At 42.7% G+C, this 19,636-nt stretch overlaps 1 protein-coding gene across 1 annotated transcript; it reads right to left on the bottom strand.

Annotated features, from left to right (window-relative positions):
- Positions 1-4,368: 4,368 nt before the first annotated feature.
- On the bottom strand, positions 4,369-18,643 carry LOC122541364 (calcium homeostasis modulator protein-like). Its single transcript, XM_087978960.1, has 4 exons — positions 18,004-18,643; positions 14,722-15,012; positions 9,115-9,183; positions 4,369-7,470 (listed from the first exon to the last, which is right to left on the bottom strand). The coding sequence occupies exons 1-3, from the start codon at positions 18,448-18,450 to the stop codon at positions 9,127-9,129; spliced, it is 795 nt and encodes a 264-aa protein (XP_087835086.1). The 5' UTR covers positions 18,451-18,643; the 3' UTR covers positions 4,369-7,470; positions 9,115-9,126.
- Between the last annotated feature and the right edge of the window lie 993 nt (positions 18,644-19,636).

Below are 19,636 nucleotides of genomic sequence, written 5' to 3'. Positions count from 1 at the left end.
CTGGGCTGGAGGGATTCAGCTGAGACAAGGTGGGGGGAGGGGGGATGAAGAAACTGGTGAAGTCCAAGTTCATCCCCTGTGGTTGGAGGGTTCCCAGTCGGAAGATAAGACGCTCCTCCTCTGACCGTCGCGTTGTTGTGGTTTGGCGGTGGATGAGTCCAATGACCTGCATATCCTCGGTGGAGTGGGAGGGGGAGTTGAAATGCTGTGCTACAGGGTGATTGGGTTGGTTCGTCCGGGTGGCCCAGAGGTGCTCTCTGAATCGCTCCGCAAGTAGGCGGCCTGTCTCCCCAATATAGAGGAGGCCACACTGGCTGCAGCGGATGCAGTAGATAATGTGGGTGGAGATGCAGGTGAATCTGTGGCGGATATGGAAGTTTCCTTTGGGGCCTTGGAGAGAAGTGAGGGGGGAGGTGTGGGCGCAAGTGTTGCACCTCCTGCGGTTGCAAGGGAAGGTGCCGGGAGTGGAGGTTGGGTTGGTGGAGGGTATGGATCTGACAAGGGAGTCGCGGAGGGAGTGGTCTCTACGGAAAGCTGATAGAGGAGGGGAGGGAAATATATCCTTGGTGGTGGAGTCCGTTTGGAAGTGGCGGAAGTGACGGCGGATGATGCGCTGTACATGGAGATTGGTGGGGTGGTAGGTGAGGACCAGTGGGGTTCTGTCCTGGTGGCGGTTGGAGGGGCGGGACTCAAGGGCGGAGGAGCGGGAAGTGGAGGAGATGCGGTGGAGGGCATCGTTGATCACGTCGGGGAGGAAATTGCGTTCCTAGAAGAAGGAGGCCATCTGTGTTGTGCGTATTTTGAACTGGTCCTCCTGGGAGCAGATGCGGCGGAGACGAAGGAATTGGGAGAATGGGATGGCGTATTTACAGGGGGCGGGGTGGGAGGAGGTGTAGTCCAGGTAGCTGTGGGAGTCGGTCGGTTTGTAGTAGATGTCCGTGTTGATTCGGTCGTCTAAGATAGAAACAGAAAGGTCTAGGAAGGGGAGGGAGGAGTCCGAGACTGTCCAGGAGAATTTGAGGTCGGGATGGAAGGTGTTAGTGTAGTGGATGAACTGTTCAACCTCCTCGTGGGAGCACGAGGTAGCGCCGATACAGTCATCAATGTAGCGGAGGAAAAGATGGGGGGTGGGGCCAGTGTAGTTGCGGAAGATGGATTGTTCCACATACCCTACAAAGAGGCAGGCATAGCTGGGGCCCATGCGGGTGCCCATGGCTACTCCTTTTGTTTGGAGAAAGTGGGAGGATTGGAAAGAAAAGTTGTTCAGGGTGAGGACCAGTTCAGTCAGTCGAAGGAGGGTGTCGGTGGAAGGGTACTGGGTGGTACGGCGGGAAAGGAAGAAGCGGAGTGCTTTGAGTCCTTCGTGATGGGGGATGGAGGTGTACAGGGATCTTTTGCAACCTGGACTTGGTTGACCAGCCTGATGGGAAAGTCATTATGTCTCAACTGAGGAGGAATATCCCAGGGGTCTGACCCTGAGGGCTGCCAGAGACAAGGTACATGCTCAGACTCTCAGGCAGAAGATATTCCCTGTTGCAGTGAATTGGATTGAACGAAGAAGACCCTCCTCTTCCTCAGGAAACTTAGGAAATTCAGCATGTCCATAAGAACCCTTATCAACTTTTACAAATGCACCATAGAAAACATTTGATCAGGTGTGTAACATGGCATGGCAAGTGCTCTGTCCAGGACCATAAGAAACTACAGGTGATTGCGTGCACAGCCCAGGCCATCAGAGAAGCCAGCTTTCCATCCATGGACTCCATTGACACTTCATATTGTCACAAAAAGGCTGCCAATATCATCAAAGACTCCTCCTATCCTGGTAATGCACTCCCACGACCTCTTCCATTAGGCAGAAGATACCGACACTTGAACGCACACACCATAGATTCAAGAACAACATCTTCCCTGTTGTTATTAGATTGCTGGATGGATCTCTCTAACTGCAAATAATGTTGATCTTGCTCTGTGCACCTCCAGTGCAGTTGTAACCTTGTGTGCCTTGCTCTTTCTAAACACTCTATTGTCTGTAAGTCCTCATTTGCTATGATTTGCCTGGACTGTTCACAAAACTAAGCTTTTCACTGTATTTAGATGCATGTGACTACAATAAATCAAATCAAAAATCAAAGTTCCAAATAAAATTGTGCCTGGCTGCCTCCATGTGTAAAGTGCTATTGCCTTGAAGATCCAAGCCCACTACACTCACTGTCTGCTGGATGTACACATGTACCTGCCTTCGGACCCTTTAACCATTGGTGCTCATCATCAGTGACAAGACAAGAAAGGAATGAGGATCTTTCTGTCATTCTAGCTGCCCCTCCATTCAGGAGACTGGATGCTTCCCATTCTCTCAGTGAGGATGATGCCAACACAGGCACTCAAGAAGGTTCTTCTCTTGACACTCTGGAGGTTAATGCTTCGTGACCTCCTACTGCCTGGGATCCCCAAGCCTTCAGCAATACAAGCTGAGGAAGGTGAGCCTGCATCTAGGCAGTAGACTGTCAGCAGCCCAAAGGTGTTAGCAGAAAACTATGCAAACACTTCCAAGTCAACAAGACCATCCACCGAGCAGGGTGTCTCCAAACTAGCTGCAGATATTGGACCTTCATTTATTCTGAGTGATATGAAGAAGAAGGAAGTGTACTGAGGGCACATGGGTAATTACATCTATATAAATGACATAACACTTTTGTAAATATATTTTAACTTGCACTGTTCCAATGTCTGCAGTGGTATAATTTTCACCTAAGGCCTTGTCAACACACACCCTTGTGAGAGATCAGCAGCCTCCTCCAACATGCCCAGGACAAAACTGGTAAAAATAGCCAAGCAGTGCTCATCTCTCACAAGCTACTGATTCTTGAACTGCAGATAGTCTAATATTCCACGCCTACAGATAACTTACTGGTGGGAGTGCCAATTCATTGATGATTCCACACATCTCTATAGGGAAAGCTCTGCATAACTTTTCAAGGGAGCACTCAGATATTCACACTACGATATGTACAATGGGCAACTTATCTATCCACTGTCCCTCATACACAAGTAATTGGTAACAGAAGATATGCAAGGTGGTACCTCACACAGTGTTTGTCCTGTCGGAGAGGATGTTCAGGCATTTCCAGACTACCTCGTAGTCTACATGTACTGTTAAATATGAACGATAATGGCATGGCCAAAAGAAGGTCCCTCAGGATTCCTGTCAATCTGGAATCTATTGTGAGTGATCTCACTACAGATCAGTCAGATGTCATATCCTCATGAATGTCTTTAGAGTTACTTAATGATGTTAGTGCACTGCCTTAATATTGCTATTTCAGAAAAGATCATGAACGTCAGTTTATGTGCAGATACGTCAAAGAAGGTCACCTGAAGCTATCATGCATGCAATCATATCGAGAAAAAAGCATTTATTCAGCAACACAAATGTTCAAGAATACAAAAATAACAAGGAAGAATACAATTTACACTAAGCAAAGGCTTCTTTCCAGATTAGCGACAGATTCTGAAACAATTATGTGAAATCTAAAGCCTGCTCATTCAGCCTGAAAGCAAGTATCAATGACTGTACTGTCTCTGGCCTCTTGGGCTCTGTGATATATTGTTCTGTCATGCTGTTTTGGACAACCCTCCTGGGAATGGCCTGATTTTAAATATCATCTTCCTCCTAGATGATTGCTCTCAATCCCCTATTTCATCTACATCCATGTATCCCTAGACAGACTTCCCTTGACCTGTTTGAACACTTCTCCCAGTGCATCCAGTCCCCTCCATTCATTATCAGGTCTCAGTCTTCCATCTGCAATTGCCCCTTATTTTACAGAGACCATTCCTCAATGAGCCAAATACAATGACACTTACTCCACAATTGAGTTAACTGTCTTCCCTCGAGCTCCAAAGACTGCTGCCATTAAGCCCTTAACCATTATTGATCAAACCTCCCCACAATCGATCATGACACCGGTTCCTAACACACACCCAAACAAATTCTGCAATAGCATATAACCATGATTTGTGTTAAGTGTTTGAATATTTGTACAGATTAATTATTCAAAAGTTATATTTTCTATAATAGAATAGATGTTTGATTGAAGGAAATGCTCTCGATAAATGATGCCAGTACGCATTTACTACAAACAAAACAATCCAGTGGATATTGAAACTCTGATGCAAACGTGGAAAGTATTCAACATAATTAGCTGAGTCACCTAGACCTGTGAAAAGAAAAGTGGCATTTATAATTCAAGTTGATGCGATTTCAACAGACTTACAATGAAATACTAACGGTTGTTAAGACGGACCCGGAGGGTCCCGTCTTTGCGTGTTCTTTTGGAAGGAGAGACACACACAGGCAACTATGATTAGACGCAGACAGCAGTTTATTCACAGAATCTTAACTGGTACAACGAATCAATCAACAGACATGCATTCGTTGGAGAAGGCGTTCTGCCTTCCCATTCAAAGTTGACACAATTATACTTCGCGCTGCCTGGAGTCCCCGGTCAGTTCGCCTTCCCCATTGGTCCATTCATCTGCGCGCGCTGGGGATCCGTCCTCCTATTGGCCGCATCGAAGTGCCTGTCCAGCTCCTGCTGTGCTTGACAATGGCTCAGCCATCCCTGGGAGCGGTTCCGATCCCGTATTCAATAGTCCATTGTTTCAAGGAATTACTATGCGTCTGACAGGCTGGCCATTTTCAATAGTTTCAGTTTAACTAAATTATCAATTACACTTATCAACTTTAGATTTAAATAGGGCCATTCACACTCACTTGTTACAGGTTCCGATAGAGCAATTCATACCTGTCTAACAGTTACAGATTCCGATCAGTTTCTTTATTAATCCCGGGTTTCGATGGGGCAATTGATACTGGCTGGTATTTACAGGCTCCAAGATTTAATTAACATTATGCATATCCCTTACAAGCTCCAGCAGTCATGCAGTCGCCTGCAGCAGCTCACTTGGCTGTTGTTAACCATTTCAGGGCTGGAAGTGTCACCCTCCCTAGCCCTACATTAAGCACCCCAGTGAAATCTCCCCAACACGGTCAACTAATTTTTCAGCTCTAGGAGCATAAGCAGTGGAGACAATGTCAACACAATATTTAAATACAACATAAACATTATCAGAATTTCTGACTCAACCATCCTTCCAAGCAGTGTGCTCCACTCTCTGGATGAAAACAACTTCCTCAATTCTTCTCTTGGCCTTCTGCCTCTTGCCATAAGTCAATGCCCTTGTTAATCTGCACCTACTAATGGAATAAGATGACTTTGTCTTCGTAGAGTCATAGAGTCATAGAAATGTACAGCACAGAACCAAACCCTTCAGTCCAACTCGTTCATGCCGACCAGATATCCCAATGTAATCTAGTCCAATCTGCCAGCACCCAGACCATATCCCTCAAAGCCATTCCTATTCATGTACACATCCAAATGCCTTTTAAATGTTGCAATTGCATCAGACTCCATCACTTCCTCTGGCAGCTCATTCCATACATGTACCACATTCTGTGTGAAAAAGTTGCCCCTTAGGTATCTTTTATATCTTTCCCCTCTCACCCTAAACCTTTGCGCTCTTGTTCTGGACTCCCTCACACCTGGGAAAATATTTTGTCTATTTACCATATCCATGCCCCTCATGATTTTATAAAGTTCTATAAGGTCACCCCTCTGCATTTGACGCTCCAGGGAAAACAGCCTCAGCCTATTCAACCTCTCCCTATAGCTCAAATCCTCCAACCCTGGCAACATCCTTGTAAATCCTTTCTGAACCTTTTCAAGTTTCACAATATCCTTCCAATAAGAAGGGGACCAAAATTGCACGCAATATTCCGAAAGTGGCCTAACCAATGTCCTGTACAGATCCTTGTGGCACTCCACTAGCCCCTTGCTGAGATATTTGTTTCAACGATAGTCACAGGTGAGGTGACAGAAGACTGGAGGTTGGCTAACTATTTAAGAAAGGTGGTAAGGACAAGCCAAGGAATGATAGACCGGTAACCCTGACATCAGTGCTGAGCAAGTTGTTAGAGGAAACCCTGAGGGACAGGATGTACATGTATTTGGAAAGGCAAGGACTGATTAGGGGATAGTCAACATGGCTTTGTGCGTGGGAAATCATGTCTCCCAAACTTGATTGAGTTTTTTGAAGAAGTAACAAAGAGGATTGAGGAGGGCAAAGCAGTGGACATGATCTATTTGGACTTCAGTAATGCGTTTAACAAGGTTCCCTAAGGGAGACTGGTTAGCAAGGTTAAATCTCATGGAATACAGGGAGAACTAGCCATTTGGAGACAGAACTGGCTCAAAGGTAGAAGACAGGGGGTGGTAGTAAAGGATTGTTTCACCCTATCAATGCCACTCATTATTTCAATATGCCGCTATCAGGTCCCCTCTCAACCTTCACTGCTCCGTGAAAAATAAACCCAACTTATTCAGTCTTTCCTTGTAACTTAAGTCCTATTTTCCTTTTTAGCCCCAATACCTGTACTGAAAGCATCTTTACCGGAAAGTGCAGATTTAAAGATGCACTTTGTCGAAGCAAATATATGATAAAATGATATAGCAGAGTTCAATCATTCGCCTGAATGTTCACACCTGTACATTTTCTTGAGTTGTCCAAGTAACCCCAATCCTTTGTCATGCCTCTTGGCTAACTTCCTTTAAGTAACTGTCCAATTTCCATTTAGGAAGTTCCAATTAAATCTTCTTCCCACCATCTTTCAAGTTTTACATTCCAGATTACAAGTATAAGTTATATAAAAGAAGACTTTCCTCAAGTTGTTTCTCTTTCTTTTGTCAATAAATGCAAAGATATTTCCTCTGATTACTGACAGAAACACTACTGTCATTCCTGTCAATAATACTTTTGATTTTGAATATTGCATTAATTCTTCCCTTTACCTTCCTTACTGCAAGAAAAATCTTACCTTCTCAATTTCTTCCACGCAACTGAATGCACTTATATCTGGTTTCATTCCAGGAAATTTCTCCTGCACCTACTTCAAGGTTCTTGACAATTTTAATAAACAAGGATCATTATAATTGAATATACAACTCCAGTCGAGGTTTACCCAGTGTTTATAAGAAGTTTTCATAGCCTCAATAGATTTGAATTATATTATATTAGCAATATATCAATGGGCAGCACCGCTGCCTCACAATACTGAAATGCTGGTTTGATTCCAGCCTCGGCTGACTATCTGTGTGGCATTTGTATGTTCTGTGTGTGTGTGTGTGCCGGGAGCTCTGGTTTTGTCCCACAGGTCAAAGATGTGCAAGTTAGATGGACTGGCCATGCTAAATTGCCTATAGTGTTCAGGGATATTTAGGTTAAGTGTGCTAGCCATAGGGAAATGTAGCGTTATAGGATAGGAGTGGTGGATCTGGACTGGTTGCTCCTTGGAGGATCAGTGTGGACTGTCTCCACACTGCAGGAATTCCATGGCTGACATGTTCATTGCTGAAAGAAGACAGATCTAGTTAAAGTTCTTAATTTGACAAAAATTACACACTGTATTGCAGGTGTGATCTAACTAATAACACCTACAATTTCAATGGAATTTATTTCAGTGTTCCAAATTTCTTGCAATTGGTGTCAACATATCAACCATCACTGGTATCCACAAGTATCACAACTTTAACTGATCAACTCTCTTCTCAAAATGTTCTTTGTTCACTCATAAAAAAAACCAAAGAACCACAGATGCTGTAAATCACAAACATAAACAAAAATTGTTGGAAAAACTCAGCATTTCTGGCAGCATCTGTGGAGAGAAAGCAGAGTTAATGTTTCTGAAGAAGTAACCCATCTCAAGAACTCATTGTAGATATTAAATGGTTAGTATATATGCTGAAGATGGGAGGGCAGTCGTGGGCTGAGGAGGTGGAGGAAGAGTGAACAATAGATGGCAATGAAGCTCGGGGAGAGAACAACAGTTGAGAAGCCTGGGAGAATGAATAGCTGCTAATAGAACATAGACCAATACAGCACAGAACAGGTCCTTCGGCCCACGATGTTGTGCCGAACATTTGTCCTAGCTTAAGCACCCATCCATGGAACTATCCAATTGCCACTTAAAGTTTGCCAATGATTCTAACTCTGCCACTCCCACAGGCAGTGCATTCCATGCCCCCACCAATCTCTGGATAAAGAACCTACTCCTGACATCTCCCCTATACCTTCCACCCTTCACCGTAAATTTATGTCCCCTTGTAACACTCTGTTGTACCCGGCAAAAAGTTTCTGACTGTTGACTCTATCTATTCCTCTCATCATCTTATAAACCTCTATCAAGTCACCACTCATCCTTCTCCGTTCCAATGAGAAAAGGCCTAGCACGCTCAACCTATCCTCATATGACCTATTCTCCATTCCAGGCAATATCCTGGTAAATCTTTTCTGCACCCTCTCCAAAGCTTCCACATCTTTCCGAAAGTGAGGCAACCAGAACTGCACACAGTACTTCAAATGTGGCCTAACCAAAGTCCTGTACAGCTGTAACATCACTTCACGACTCTTGAATTCAATCCCTCTGCTAATGAACGCTAATACACCATAGGCCTTCTTACAAGCTCTATTCACCTGAGTGGCAACTTTCAAAGATAATGGGCACTATTAGTTGCAGACAATGGGCTACTTATGGCAGCAGCCCGATTGATAAAAGCAGGTTGGGTTAAAAGGCATGGGGGAGAAGGTGCTCAGACACTCAAGTTATTTAACTCAACATTGAACCCTGCAGGGTCCCCACATGGAAATTGAGATGCTGTTCCGAGTTGTAATCAGACCTGAAATGTTAACTCAGCTTTCTCTCCTTAGATGTTGCCAGACCTGTTGATATTTTCCAGCAATTTCTGTTTTTGTTTAATGTTTACTCATTGATAATTTATATTCTGAAGCAAGAATGCACCACATTAGTGGGGTTAAATTTTCCATAATGTTGCATTTTTTTTAGTGGCAGTACTAACGGTTTAGGTACCTTCCTATTTTGAAAATACAGAAGGGGATCTTTGATCATTGGATTTTAGGTTGTGATACAATTCAGGTCTATGCTAATTAATTAAATTATAAATTCAAATAAATTTTTTAATAAACCAGTACACTCACCTTAGTTTATGACTAAGATTGCCATTCTGTTCTCTCTTGTAAATTATCATCAATTTCAAGGCATAAATTCTGTTGGAAGAACAAATCAAAAGCTTTAATGTTCTTGTCTACATAATCTAAGATTCTCAACATTAAATATTTTGTGAAGTCAGCAGCTTGGTTTTTGAAAGTATTGCAATCTTTCTCAAACCTGCAACACAGAGCCAATTTCAGGATGGAAGATGACAAGGTCTGCCTTTCACATTGTATATGGACAAGCAGGAGGCTGGAAAAACACAGCAAGCCAGGCAGCACCAGGGGGTGGAGAAGTCAATGTTTTGGGTGTAACCCTTTTTCAGGAAGTGTTTGTGATTTCCAGCTTCAGGAAGGGTTACACCCAAAACATTAGTTTCTCCACCACCTGATGCTGGCTGGGTTGCTATGTTCTTCCAACCTCCTGCTGGTCTACCTTGGATTACAGTATCTGCAGATTTTTTTGCCTCTTTCACATCTATGTGACTGAGTTTGGCCTCAAGGTACTTTCAAGCAAATGGAAATGAATGAAGAAATATTCTCTGTTGATTGAAGTCATCCATAAAGCAAAAGGAGATGGTTGTGATTGTTGGAGGCCACTCCTCTCAGCTGACCTCACTGTAGCTGTTACCCAAATTAGAAATTTTTATCAACCTGTTCATAACTGTTTTGATAGCTTTTTGTCAGATGGGACCCTATGTCAACTTTCTTAAAAATGTGATTCAACACCTCCAAACCTGGGTCCGCTGGCTCAAAGGTAGGGACACTATCACTGCATACAACAGCCTGCTCACTGTAAGTAAGTCTCAGGTGAGTGCCCTAGGCCAAACTATGCTCAGATGTTACATCAATTAACTTCTTTCTACCACAATGTTAGAGACAAGGATGTTTAACTTGGGGATAGTCCATTTTAATGGGATAAGATAGCAATTGGGCTGAATAAATTGTGGACAAAGGCCATGAAGGGAAATATTGCAAAAATAGGTGAGAATGATTCAAATAAGAATCTCAAGTTAAGGGACAAAGTTCCAATTTTCTCCTTAAATATCAGGCATCATTGAATTGCAACTTCAGAACATCATCTCTGCAGACTCAATGGACACTATCTTCCTTAACCTTTCATTCATGCAAGCAGCAAACCACAGCCTCACTACAGCAATATGCCTGCTCTTGGTCTAACTCTGACATCACTTCAGTCATTCAGCATTTCACTTTAGAGGTCAGGAACGCCTACAACTTGCCTGCTTCTGTCGCTTCACAGACAACATCATACATAAGCTTGCATCTCATGACATTCACCTTCATTTCTTAGTGCTCACTCACTTCTCTCTTGTTTGGAGGCTGCCAGCTTCTGTGGTTTGCATTGCTTTTTAGTGCAGATGGAGAAGCAGGGCAGTTTGTCACACTGGAGAGCACGGAACAGTTAAGGAGGTGGACATGTCACTGCACAGCATCATGCCAACTCAATGCCATATATACAGCAAGTATTAGCAGCTTAGATAGCACACAAATGGCAAGTGCTTCAAGCAAATGACTATGTCTGAAAGTCAAAGGAATGCAGCCCTTAGCGGTGTTAAGGAGTTAGTGGACACTTCCCATCCAGTTCTACAACTACGGGATTGGTAGAATATGCTTTAGATTGAGCGAATACATGTGACAATTTTATGATTGGCTTTGATAAATTATGTTTCACAGTGATGAGAAAGATACATTTATCATGATTAACGACATGGCCAGATTGCTTGTGGCTAGTGTTTCTTAAATAGATCATTGGCAAATCCTTGAATATTATGCACAGCATAATTTAATAGCAGATGTGTGACTTCGATTATGTGGATGTCTAATAAATGTAACTCCCCTTGAAGGGCCTCACATCAGCCAGAAATGGCACCTGCCTTCTCAGACAACCCAAAACAAATTGACTCCACCCATTGAGAGAGTGTTGGCAGCCATTTCTCATCATTATGGTGCAACTGAGAATCGATGATAAGTGGAACACAATCCAGACCGCTCTCCTGAGAGCTGTCCATATTCAAACGGTAAAAGGAGGAGAGAAAATAAATACAATAACTATCAATCATGAAAACGTGCTCGGGAACTTAATGGGGCTAAAACCGGTAAGTCCCCTGATGAGATGCATCCAAGATAATGAAGAAAGTAGTCAAGAATGTGGAGCTGGAAAAGCACAGCAGGTCAGGCAGCATTCGAGGAGCAGGAGAACCAACTTTATCAGGAAGAGCTTATGCTCAAAACATCAATTCTCCTGCTCCTCAGATGCTGCCTGGCCTGCTGTCCTTTTCCAGCATCATACTCTCAACTCTGATCTCCAACAGCTGTATTGTCACTTTCTTCTAATAAAGTGGATGCATTCTTCCAAGAATCCTGACATTCTGCAATAGGTCAGAGATTAGAAAAAAGTCCATGTAACACCTTTATTTATAAAGGGCACGGGGTGGTCAATAGCACAGTTAGCTTGATGTCAGTTTCGGGGAATAATTACAGAGTCTTTACAGAATCTCAGGGTCTTTTTTAAAGGATACAATAACAGAGTATTTAGAAATGCAGAAAATTTTCAATTAGGGTTAGCTTGGCTTTGTGAAAGGAAACCATACTTGACAAATTTACTACAATTCTTTGAGGAGCGAGCATACAGGATTGATAAAGGGGAAACAGTGAATGTGATAACTTTAGAATTTCAGAAGCTGTTTCACCAGGTGCCACACATTGTGCTACTTAATAAGGAAAGAGTTCAAATGTATTAGCATTGCTTAATTGTGTGGAGACAGAAGAAAGGGATAAGAGGGGTGGGTTTGCATTTTAAGGATGATAGCCTACATAAGTGGTGTGTTACTGGAATAAGAGCTAGGCCATAATGATTTACAATATATACTGATGACTATGGTGAGGCAAGTGAATGTACTACAGACAAGTTTGTAGATGACTCAAAAATAGCAGGGGAGGCAAGCGGTGAGGGGAACACAAAGAGTTTGCCTAGGGAAAATGGCAGGTCAATTGAATGGGCAATAAGTTGACAGGTGGAATTTAATGTGAAAACACATGAGGTCATGAATGATGGCAGAGGTATAGCAGAGCTGGATATTATTAAATTGAAAAAGACTGTAAAACATTATTGAACAGAAGGATTTGAAAGTTCTCATTCAAGAATTATAAAAAACTAGCATCAAAACTTAGCAGCTAACAGGGAAAGTAAAGGGAATATTCGACTTTATTTCAAAGGAAATGGAGAAAAAACATGGGAGGTTTTGCTGAATCCACATAAGGTGTAAGTCAGACTGTAACTGGGCTATTCCAAACGGTTTTAGGCCCCCTATCTAAGCAAAAATATACTTGCTTTGGAGGCAGTCCAGAGAAGGTTCACTTGGAGGGACTGATTGTGAGGGAAGATTGAGTGGATTGGCTCTGTACTTGTTAGTATTAGAAGATTGAGAGGTACCCTTACTGAAATATAAAAGTTCCGAAGCGACTTGACAGGGAAGGTGCAGAAAGGTTGTTGTCCTCATTGGAGAATCTCGGATCAGAGGTGATAATTTCAAAATCAGGAGTTACCCAGCGAGGGGCTCAGGTGTTATGCAGAAAATACAAGAAATTGGAGTTGAGGATTATCAAAACTCCATGATTTTATTGAATGGTAGAGCACGCTCAATGGACTGAATGTTCCAGTTCTGCTATGATGTCTTATAGAATTATGGATCCATGTGTCATTTTAAGAATCCACCACCATCTTCAATTTCTATTTTGTATAACTATTTCCATCAACACCATCAACCTTTAGGCTGCAAATGTTCCATCAAAACCTTTTATTTAACTAACAATATTCCTACTTTGTCAATTTCATCCCTGTCCATCACCTGGACATACCCACTATTACAGCCCACTGCCCTACCACTGAAGCCAGAGCCGAGGGGATGTGCAAAACTGCATACAATTCCACAGTACCCTGTGCTACTCCAATGTATCAGATCCCAACTTTGCATTTGGAGTTATCCAAGTCACAATCACTATCCCCTTTCAGCATGGCTGTAATCACCTCAACGTTATTATTCACCTTCCCTAACCTTGAGTGGTACATTCCCCAGGACTGACCGTATGCCTCCAAGTGACGTATCAGGACAGATCTGACTGATTACAGCTTATTTCCCTGACTGATGTCTCTGCATCTTCACAACTGACTTCCCTGTAATCCCTGGACTGTTTGTACCTGCAAGATTGATCCCTGAACCCTGATCGAATCAAGAACACAACTGACTGTGGCTAACTCCCAGAATGAGATTGGACAATCCTCCTGTCTGATTGTGGCATTGTTACATATTACATAGGACTACTCCTTTTAAACCTTGAACCATAACCATTTGGTTAAAGCATTTGCAAGTGTTTGCCCTGCACATTACCTGTGCACTCTGTCGGTGTTGCATTGATGTAACAAGTGCTATAGAGCAAATTTTATTAGATCAGTGCTGGCAAAAATTAACAGGCTGGATGTCTTCTTGTCCGTATTAAAAGTTAAGGCAAGAGGAAAGGCTGCCAAATCCAGAGAGCATTAAGTCAATCAGTGCTAAGAAAGCAAGATAATATATTTGAGGGCCATTCTGCTCAGATGGCAGATGCAAAATGCTTTAGCAGAAGCATTGCAATGCAAGGTACCAGTGAGTCCCAGAGTTCAGTCGTGAGTTGCTGAAGTGTATTCTAAGTTAGCCAGACATTGACATGATGCCGTTGTAAGACAAATTACCTGCCGATGTCACTCCAATTTCCATAAACAAAGTGTAAAGGCAATCACCACCAATGGAATGTGACATCAGGGACTGAGAAATGATGGACAACATGAAGGTCTAGCAAAAAACACCAATCAGCTTCAACAACCAGGTAACTGCTCTAACTTTCAACTTGGGATTGCCACTAGCTAGTCTCTCTTCAGTAGCTGAGAGAATTGCAAACTACACAGACTAGAGGTAGATTAGAGAGTAATGGGATGAAAATGCATGGATACAGGGTCATCACTGCTTACCAGTGAGAATCAGAACTTACTGTTGAAACCCTGAGGTGTAATCTGACTTCTTATCTTGACATCAGAAATCAAATATTTTCATTTTGTCTGTATTTCCCCAATGTCTCACCAATTTACAAGAATGGCATAAACTCACGTGATCGCATTTCATGGTTTTGAGAAAGCAGCAGATCACCACTTATCAGTTTTGCTCCGCACCTATTATTGGTATGTAGGTCAGGACTGTCCTATTCAGAGTCATAGAGTTGTACAGCATGGAAACACTCCCTTTGACGTACTGTTATTCAATAGCTGATATTTCTGCTTGAGGTCTGTTCACTCATGCCAGAAGCACAGGTGAAATATTCCACTTTTGCAGCTCATGACGATTAAAATTAACATTTGGAATAATTAAAGAATAGCAATAATTTTTGCTTACTCACTGCCAGGAAGTGCTGGAGGTACAAGCTAGAAAATGTTTCAAACGCACTTGCTAGTTGATTTAAACTGCATTCAACATTTTTATTCTATGTTTACTGTATGTCATGATCATTTTACAAGTTAGTAAATTAACATCGCATTGCATTTACCTCTTCAATTGTATCATCTCGAAATGGATGCCCCACTGATGCAGGTTCAAGCAAAGAACGTAAATTATTTTGCATTCCATTAAACAGCGTCCTCGCCGTTTCACCTGCTCTTCTTTCCACTTCCTCCATTGTCAATTTTTCTTGTTTTTCTTTACAGATGGCATCATATCGGTAATGGTAATAATAATTCTTAATGTCACAGGAAGAGCAGTAACTAAGACAGGAGGTGATAAGCAGGACGCCGAGGAATACGAAAATGAAAATGCTGCCAACATACTGTTGAGGCGTGGTTGGAAAAGAAAAGACATTTCAACAACAGCCATTCACCAGAACTATTCCATTGCTTTCATTATGCCTTTTTCTGTCAACTTATTTGCCTAAGAGTATATGGCTAAAAGGGTTTCAAATAAACTTTCAAGACTACTTTTCCTGCAATGGAGGATTCTATTGAAACATCTGGATCACCAAGTCTCTCTTTAAATTCCAAGCAAATACTTTTGCTTTCACTGTATTTGTCCTATCATGTAGTGCTGTCTCTGCACATACCAACCTGTCTGGCTGTCCCCTATCTGACAGTACTGGGTATTCGTCGAATTCTTCTCAACTCTTTTTGTTTTGTCTCTCATTTTATCAATTTATCTTCTATATTGTTCCCAGAGACCAAACCTTCTTGATAAATTTCAATTTTCACTCCTTGCAAGAGGCCAAGTTTCAAAAGAAGTAACAATTTATACAGCGTTAGAGCAGAGTACTGATGGCTGACAATGTTGAGTGGGAGTATTGCAAGGGAGAATGCACCAGGTGCTAATTAACTTCCAAAAGGTTATTAAAATTGAAAACAGCCAAGCAAAAACTGGTTGGTTAAGGTATAGTCATGGAGAGCGCATCAAGGAATGTCTACTCCCTTCAACTTTTTGTTCACTTGAAAAAGATGCAATGGAAAAGGACAAGGCTTCGCATGTAAATATATGTAACTACTCACTTGGGTAAGTGAGCCACATTGTGATTCTGCAAAACCAAAATGAAACTCTGCCTTCCATATGAATGAGGGCTGTGGTAGATGCCTTCCAGTGCCAGTATGATGCCAGCAATGAGAGCTGTACTTCCTAATGATGTGTGAGTCGTATCAGACAGCACAGGCAGCATGGTGGCACAGTGGTTAGCACTGCTGCCTCACAGTGCTAGAGACCCAGGTTTAATTCCTGTCTAAGGTGACTGTCTGTGTGAGTTTGCACTTTCTCCCCGTGTCTGCATGGGTTTCCTCCCACAGTCCAGGGTAGAACATAGTGTGCAATTTTTTTTGACAACCGAAAAATAGGTGGGAAGGTGAGACATGATGAGGTCATACAGAGACTGCAGGTGGATATAGAATGAGTATAGGACAGTGCACAAAAACTTGGTTTATGAAATTACTTTGGTAGGAAGAATAAAAAGACCAGTGATTACAGAGAGAGTTTCTTTAAAAAATGCAATGCAAAAGGATCGGGTTTACTTGTGCACGAAACACAAAAGGTTAGCAAAGAGGCGCAACAAGAGGCCCAAATGGAAATGTTAGGGAGAAAGTGGAATGGCGTTTAAAATTAGGAAATTCTTGTTACACAGTCCACTCCTTCAACAATGATGCTCTGTAGCAGCAGTGTGTACTACCTACAAGATACACTGCATAAATTCACCAAAGTTCCTCAGACAGCACCTTCCAAACCCACGGCCATGTCCATCTAGAAGAACAAGAGCAGCAGTTACATGGGAACACCACCACTTTCAAGTTTCCATCCAAGCCACTCATCACCCTGACTTGGAAATATATCACTGGGTCAAAATGCTGGAATTCCCTCCTTCAGGGCATTGTAGGTCAATCCACAACAGGTGGACTGCAGTGGTATAAGAAGGAAACTCACCACCACCTTCTCAAGGGGGCAACTATGGATAGGCAATAAATGCTGGCCTCAACCTATAGTGCCCACATCCCACAGGTGAGTAAGCAAAAACTATACAGGGTGCTGGTGAGGTCACACCCATAGTTTTAACCACCTATTTAATAAAGTACATTGGCCCTGAGGGTGGTTCAAAAGAGATTTGCAAAGCTGATTCCTAATGGTGTTGACTTATTATAAATGGTTGAACAGGTCAGGCCTTTATTCATTGGAATTGGGAAGAAATGTTGGATAATCTTACTGAAATATACAAGATTCTGAGGGGGCCTGACAAGGTAAATGTTGAGATGTTTCCACTAATTGGGAAGTCACGAATTTGGGGATATAGTTGCAGATTAAGCAGACATTCATTAAAATCTGCGACAGAAGGAAAATCCTGCTAGAATGCAATGATCATCTAGAATTGTTTACCCACAAAGATGTGAGCACAGGTTTTGCAATTCCTGTGGTGGCAGGAGAAGGTACTGGGAGGGGAAGCTTGGTTGTTGGGGAGCGTGTGGATCTGACAAGGCAGTCACAGAGGGAACGGTCTTTACAGAAAGTAGAGAGTGATGGGGAGGGAAATATATCTTAAGGACATCTCCGAGACATCCGCATCTACCAACCCCACTGCCACGTGGCTGAACACTTCAACTTCCCCTCTCACTCTGCCAAAACATGCAGGTCCTGGATCTCCTCCATCACCACTCCCTTACCACCCGACACCTGGAGGAAGAACGCCTAATCTTCTGCCTCTGGATGCTCCAAACCCAGTGCATCAATGTGGACTTTACCAGTTCCCTCATTTCTCCTCTCCCCACCTTAACCCAGTACCAAACTTCCAGCTCAGCAATGCCCTCATGACCTGTCCTACTTGTCCATCTTCCTTCCCACCTATCTGCTCCACCCTCTCCTCCAACCTATCACCATTACCCCCATCTCCATCCACCTATTGGACTCTCAGCTACCTTCCCCCAGCCCCATCCCCCTCGCAGTTATCTCTCCACGCCCAGGTTGCAGCCTCATTCCTAATAAAGGACTTTTGTCCGAAACGTCTTATGTACATTCCTTGGATTGTAATTCCAGCTTTTTAGTGAAACATCCTTCCTCAAATCCTCCCCACAATTAACGTGGAAGTTTTTTAGTCGCTGACCTCTTTCAGGAAACCTGTATGTCTCCCCTACACCAGGATTGCAATAGAGTGATCACAATTGTCCCTGGCGGATCAGCAATGTTTCAACTGCTTTCAGTTATTTGTCCCCCCAATCGCCAACTGTAAAATAAGTCAAGATGCTTTGCTAGAAATGGAAGTTACCGTTGTATATTTTCCACTAAATTACTCTTTACAACATATGAAGGCATTTCTCACCCGCGAATGATCACATTCCTGGTGCAGTGGCTGCTGGCAGCTGAAATTGGCGCATGTCTGACCCGACACTGTTCCATTTTCCATGATCACGGAACAGGCGTAGTAATCACCGTCCAAGAACAATACGCAGATCCATATCACTGACGGGAGAAAAAGTTGAATGAGCAATTTGCTGTAAATTAAAATTAATTTCCAACTTGTCCTGCAATCTTCATAATAGTGCCATTGATGTGAATCAAGTTGCAGCAGTAATCTCGTCAGCAACAATATCACTGAAGGTGCACAGAAAAATAGCCTGGCAAAGGCGAGGTTCTGTTCATGTCCAGTACATGGACACGGGATATGTTTGTCCAGGAGAATTTGCAATCCATAAAGGATTATAACCAGCATAGCATTCCCGATGATTGTGCCTTTTTTCAATAACGTTTTTAATATTTCAGGATCCATCGCACCAATAAATTGGCAATTCACTGGAGCGCTCACAGTTACAAAGTTTGAAGTAACTGCAGTAAGTCATGGGTAAGTTTAAATATGTGTTAAGCCCCGCCCAGGTAGATACTGAGGTTGTTCCAACAGGTTGTCTACAACTATATTTGTCTTAATTTGTCGACTCATCAAAAACACGAAGCAGAAGTGCGAATCTTAGTGGTCTTGCAAATTGGCACAGCCCATCGGTTTACCAAAAAAAGAACTGGGAATGCTGGATATGGAAATCAAATAAAACAGACATTTCTGGAGAAACTCAGCGGATCTGTTGAAAGAAACCCGAGTTAACACTTTGAGTGCAGTGGCCTTTTTACAGAACTCAAGAGTCTTAAGTGCAAAGCATTCAGCCGATGCAAGAGTCTCTGATCCTCACTTCCTCTGTCACTTCTTGAGGTTTATTTTTCAGAACAAAAAATTGATAGACTGGGTCTTTCACCTTCAAATATGAAGTCTGAGGGATGACCCAGTACGCAAATCTTTAAAATGATGACATGTTTAAATCGAGCATCTCCTGGTTGTGGGGAAGGTAACAGGTGATTATTCTGAGATTGTTAGAGTGGAAGTCAAGTATAACACACTTCAATGCCATACGAATCTGCTTATGTTCATAACTGCAGCCTCAACCCTGACTACCAGCCGCCACCCCCTCTGTCAACCTTGACTCTTCCTCCTCAGCTTCAGCCCCACCTGAACATCCCTCTCTTCACATCCTCAGTAGCACAGATGCTAGTCTTCAGTCAGTTTGATGTCGTACAAAAAGACAGCTGAGTGCTCTGCATGCTGGAAAGGCTAAAGGCCCAGGCAGCATTCTGACAATAGTTCGAAAGGTATGCTACAGACTGGGCGGACCTTATAAAAACTGAGAAATAAATCACAGTTCAAAGGCTGAGAAATCTGCAATAAGTATCAGATGTTTCTTCCTGCTAGCATGTGTCCATTATTGTCAAGACACAAATCCATAACATCATAAGATATAGGTCCAGAATTAGGCCATTCAGCCCATCAAGGCTGCTCCAACATTTGATCGTCATTGATATGTTTCTCAGTCCTGTTCTCCTGCTTTCTCCATGTCATTTTTGATTCCCTAACCAATCAAGAACTGACTTATCTCTGTCTTAAATATACTAAATGACTTGGCCTCCATAGA

This window comes from Chiloscyllium plagiosum, unplaced genomic scaffold (assembly GCF_037043375.1).
Source record: "Chiloscyllium plagiosum isolate Xiang-an unplaced genomic scaffold, Cpla_swu_hap1 HiC_scaffold_35, whole genome shotgun sequence".
NCBI lineage: Eukaryota > Metazoa > Chordata > Chondrichthyes > Orectolobiformes > Hemiscylliidae > Chiloscyllium > Chiloscyllium plagiosum.
This window is presented reverse-complemented; position numbering and strand designations above follow the sequence as displayed.

Excerpts from the sequence above, each read along its gene's own strand:
- LOC122541364 (XM_087978960.1), bottom strand. The coding sequence starts at position 18,450 with ATGGATCCTGAAATATTAAAAACGTTATTGAAAAAAGGCACAATCATC. Across the intron at positions 15,013-18,003 it reads AGGAATGTGATCATTCGCGG|ACCACGCCTCAACAGTATGT; the intron begins GTGAGAAATGCC and ends TTTTCTTTTCCA. Across the intron at positions 9,184-14,721 it reads GAGATGATACAATTGAAGAG|AATTTATGCCTTGAAATTGA; the intron begins GTAAATGCAATG and ends TTCTTCCAACAG.